The sequence below is a fragment of the Mandrillus leucophaeus genome, unplaced genomic scaffold (genome assembly GCF_000951045.1).
Source record: "Mandrillus leucophaeus isolate KB7577 unplaced genomic scaffold, Mleu.le_1.0 Scaffold847, whole genome shotgun sequence".
Classification (NCBI taxonomy): Eukaryota; Metazoa; Chordata; class Mammalia; order Primates; family Cercopithecidae; genus Mandrillus; species Mandrillus leucophaeus.
The window spans coordinates 249,162-254,127 of NW_012109219.1; the positions used below are offsets into that span (position 1 = coordinate 249,162).

General features: G+C 41.6%; 2 protein-coding genes across 2 annotated transcripts in view; one reads left to right on the forward strand and one right to left on the reverse strand.

Annotated features, from left to right (window-relative positions):
- LOC105530829 (prohibitin-like) overlaps positions 1-471 on the reverse strand; it is a 60,976-nt gene extending 60,505 nt beyond the window's left edge. The window contains 1 exon segment of the mRNA XM_011968518.1: positions 282-471. Within this exon segment, the coding sequence (XP_011823908.1) occupies positions 282-471 (190 nt within the window).
- The window catches only part of AGTPBP1 (ATP/GTP binding protein 1), a 217,377-nt gene continuing 212,488 nt past the window's right edge, over positions 78-4,966 (forward strand). The window contains exon 1 of the mRNA XM_011968515.1: positions 78-452. The gene's annotated coding sequence lies outside the window, so the exon portion shown is untranslated. The remainder of the gene's footprint in view (positions 453-4,966) is intronic.

Below are 4,966 nucleotides of genomic sequence, written 5' to 3' on the forward strand. Positions count from 1 at the left end.
GCTGTCCCCGGGCCGCGGGAGATGCAGGCGGCGGCGCCCGGGGGTAGGAGGGGTGACCCCGGATCCCTGCGCCCCTTACCTGACGGGTTGTGTAACGCATGTCTTTCACGGGGCGTGAGGGAAAGCACTCGGTCTTGAGGGAAAGCCCTGACGGGCTGGGGCTTTGGCTGGGTCTGGAAAACGCCTTCCTCAGTCCCCGGACCCTCGGTGGACCCCCGTCCCAGTCGTTGCGGAGGGTATTGGGCGCGGTCTCTGGGCGGAGGCCGCCCCTTCTGCTCTGCCCTTTCTCTCGGGCCCGAGCTCGCGGCGCCGCGGGGAGTCTAACCGAGGGGCTGCAGGGCCGGGGCGGGCGCGCCCAGCCCCGCGCCCCTCCTCCGCGGTGGTAGCCGGCCGCCGGGTCGCGGGCCCCTGTGCCTCGGCAATCCTAGGGTTCCCGGCTGAGCGCCAGCAAGGTGGGATTTGCTGTGACATCGGCGATGGGCAGGTTTGCTTCCTCTCCCTGGGTGGTTTGAGCTGAAGTGTGTCTTCTGTTTACAACTTGTCGCCTTGAGCATTTGGTTTGAACCTGAATCGGATCACCCTCGATGACAGTGCAGAGTTTCCTTAGTGTCTTCCTTCCTGAATTGCGGGTTCTCAATTGCAAGTGTTCAAGGACTCCTGTAACCCAAAGACTTGCTCGACTCTACCGTAATTTTACCCCTTGTGCCGTATAAACCTCTTTTGAGCACCAGGGCAATTGGAGTTGGTTGGGTTCCTTTCCTGGGCGTTTACTCATTGTAGAATGGAGTTTTCATGCATCATAGTGTAATCGATGTGAATGTTGATAATTTAAAGCCCATTTCCCGTTTTAACATAGCTCACTCAAGTGCCTGAAAGTAGCGGAAATTTTCTTTGGCAGTATTAATTCTAGCTGGGTTTTTTCCTTCAGGTGTTTAAAATTGTAGTTGTGTTTAATTACAATTCATGACAATTTGTGGTTAGAAAGGACCTTAACAGTCTTCTTAATCACTCATTTTCACTTACCTTTTATGTCCGTTTTTTAAGCTTTATGTAAATCAAATTATCCTTTGTGAACCTCTGAATTATTCTTATAAACTGGTTGTCTGGGAAAACCAGAAAGTTATTTTTGTAATTGTATTGTGGAATGTTTTTAGTTCAGTAGGCCAAAAAAGAAGTGATTTATTTAAGGAACTTTAAATGGTGCTTATTTTAAAACATGTGCCAAGTGTCAGAACCAAACAAAACTCTAAAAGATCTGTAAGTATTTCCTATGTAGAATTACTGCGAGATAATAAGTCGTGCCATACCCGCTCTTTCTCATCTTGCAGGCAGAGTTCTAATATGACTTGTTCATTTTCCCATTCCACTTCTCGTGAGTTAAATTCTATGGTGAAGTTATAGGTTCATTTTTAATGATCACGAAACTCTGCCTTGAATTGATTCATCACATAATTACAACTGCAGACTCATTCTGAACTTGGAAATGAAGTGGATAGGCTTAACACTACCCTCGTATTTGGCCAACATAGCAAAACATTTGAATCTATTAATGTAATTTAAACTTTTGTAGAAGCAATTTTTATAAAGCTTTTCCAATTGACTTGAATTGAGGCATTGTTCTCTTTAGAAAAATGTAGCTAGGCTGCTATATAATAATGGTTTTACTTCCATTAGCAGAAGGAAAAGAGGTCCAAGAGTTATGAAATTTTGTAATTTGTATTCTACTTTTTTTTTTTTTTTTTTGAGACGGAGTCTCACTGTGTCACCCAGGCTGGAGTGCGGTGGTGCGATCTTGGCTCACTGCAGCCTGCCCCTACCGGGTTCAAGCGATTCTCCCGCCTCGGCTTCTTGATTCTAGGCGCGCGCCACCACGCCCAGCTAATTTTTGTGTTTTTAGTAGAGACAGGGTTTCACTATGTTGGCCAGGCTGGTGTCGAACTCCCAACCTCAGGTGATCCAGTGGCCTCAGCCTCCTAAAATGCAGGGATTACAGGCATGAGTCACCGCACCTGGCCTGAATTTTTTTTTTTTTTTGAGACAGAGTTTTGCTCTTGTTGCTCAGACTGGAGTGCAGTGGCGTGATCTTGGCTCACTACAACCTCTGCCTCCTGGGTTCAAGCGATTCTCCTGCCTCAGCCTGCCGAGTAGCTGGGATTGCAGGTGCACACCACCACGCCTGGCTCTAATTTTTTGTATTTTTAGTAGAGACGGGGTTTCACCATGTTACTTAAGCTGGTCTTGAACTCCTGACCTCAGGTGATCTGCCCACCTCGGCCTCCCAAAGTGCTAGGATTACAGGCGTGAGCCACCGCGCCCGGCCTGGCCTTAATTTTTTTAAACCTCATCCAAAGTATTCATCTTCCCAAATCTGCTTTTCTTGCTTGAAGTCCTCCACTATCTGAAAATTGAACAGTGCGTGAATAGCAATTGATGCACCTGTCAGAGGGCCGTCTGCAAGATGGGAGCTTTCCTTAGGCAATGGGTTTCAGTATAAACAACCGGAATTGTGTAGGGTGGGCCCTGAATTTTAAACTTCAGATATTATTGTTGATTACTATGCCTGTGTACTATAGTGTAGTGGCTAAGCGGTTGGGCCCCAGAGCCAGATGGCTCGGTTTGGGTCCTGGCTTTACTTTAAGCAAGTTATTTTTATTTATTTATTTTTTTAAAGCAAGTTATTTGTCCTTTTTGTGCTCCAAAAATGACATAATAATAGTATATACTCTTAAGATATTCTCAAGTATTAAGTGATTAATATATGTACAGTGCTTAGCCCACAGTGCCTGGCATTTAGTAACTGGTGCCTAGGAAATGTTGCTATTATTACTGTTGCTCTTCCTCAGTCTTCAGAGCGATCTAGTAAGCGGAAAAAGGACTTTTGGCGGATGGAGCAGTATTAGTGCAGATTAATTCCACTATGACCCATTTGCTCCTTTGGGGTTAAATGAGAGCTTAGTCTCACCGTCCTGCCTTGGAAACATGTAAGTCAGTTTTAAATAGAACAGCTAGACCCTGAGCGGGGTGCCCTGGGATGCTACTGGAGAGCTGCTGATATATCCCTGTTTGTCCCTTCTGACAGAACTTTGGATTGTGTCCCTCCTGTTGGTGATGGCTGCTATTTTAATCTTTTAATCATCTGTTTCTGAGTTTGTGATTGGGTGTTTCTTTGACCATAATGTGCCGTTATCAAAAATGTAATCTGTCAAAATATTGGTAGGTACATACGTGTTTATTTGATCAGAATATTGTATGTTGTTTCCAGGGCACACAAAATCAGTTTTATCTAAGTATTCTTTATTTTCTTTTTTATTGATATTATATAGAGTGAGGTCAGTTTTGATTTGACATTGTGTTCATTTTCAGCTTTCATATAATTTTCCTAGGAACTTTTTTTTTTCCCTCCAGTGTGATTTTACATACTTGTTCTTGGTTTGCAGAGGTCTAATATTAAAACTCTAAATGCTTTCAAACGTTTGGTCTCAGAACCCTTTTACACTGTTAAAAGTTGTTGAGGATCCCCAAAAAGCTTTTGTGAATTTATCTATGTTTACTGTATTGTAAATGAAAAGAGAAATATAAATTGTTTTGTCAGTTCACTTAACATGACAATTATAAACTCTTTACATGTTAATATAAACACCATATTTTTAATGGAAACAACTTTTTTTTAAACAAAAAATAAGGTAGTGAGAAAAGTGGCATTGTTTTACTTTTTTTGTAAATCTGTCTGGTTTAAGGGAAACAGCTGGATTATCATATCTGCTCCTGCATCGAGTCTATTGCAGTATGTTGTTTGGGTTGAAGTACATATAGAGAAAATCCAGTGTCACACAGGTAATGGCTGAACAGGGTGGAGAGGCCAGGGGAGGGAGCATTTTAATAGCTTTTTCAGATAATTGTGGATATTCTTGTTTGGTATTATATCAAAACTCAGTAAGTGGCAATTTCTTAAAGGTTAGATGCAGTGGGAAATCATGTAAGTGGATTTTTGCATGCTCTGGTAAAACCCATTGGCTTGAACTTTGAATGGATCTTACACCCATTCCTGAGATTGTAACATCATTCCTTGGTCATTTGTAAATATTGGTTCAGTGTTATGCAGATCTTCCAAATGTTGACATCTTTCATCATGCAATGTCAAAGAAAGTTATGGTTGTTAATATCACCACCCATTTTGTTAGAGACAAATTATTGGGAAGCTGTTTAGGTCTTGACATGATGATGGTGGATATGAATTTTCCAGAATTCGGATTTTTGCTTGAAAGCTCAAATTTTATCATTGGCAACAAATGTGACTTGTTTACTTAAAGTGACAAGCAAGCTCAGTTTATTCATTTCTGAGAAAACCTCTGCCAAAATATTCCAATTTGAATAACCATAGTCTGTCAATCATTCTTTCAGTCACTTTCATTAAAAAAGAGGCTAGTTCAAGCTGTCAGTTCAGTTACAAAAGCACTTTACTTTGAGACAACCATCAGTTATTATAATTCAGTATGTAGCAGAAATGGTTCGTGCAAACTTCCCATTTTGTCACGTAAAAAGGTGTGTAAAAATTAATAATTTTTACTGTTTCAAGGACATTCTTAAGTGACATTGACTTTTTCTTGTCTTTTTTTTTTTTTTTTTTTTTTTTTTGGGAAAGTTTTAAAAAAAATTGGTTTTTTTTTTTTTTTTTTTTTTTTAATGTTTTATAGAATTTACCAGTGAAGCCATCAGGTTTAGGGCTTTGCTTTGTAAGGAGGCTTTTTTGTTTTTTTGTTTTAGATGGAGTCTCTCTTTGTCGCCAGGCTGGAGTGCAGTGGTGCGATCTTGGCTCATTGCAACCTCTGCCTCATGGATTCGAGTGATTCTTCTGCCTCAGCCTGCTGAGTAGCTGGGATTACAGGCACGTGCCACCACGCCCAGCTAATTTTTGTATTTTTAGTAGAGACAGGGTTTCACCATGTTGGCCAGGCTGGTCTCGATC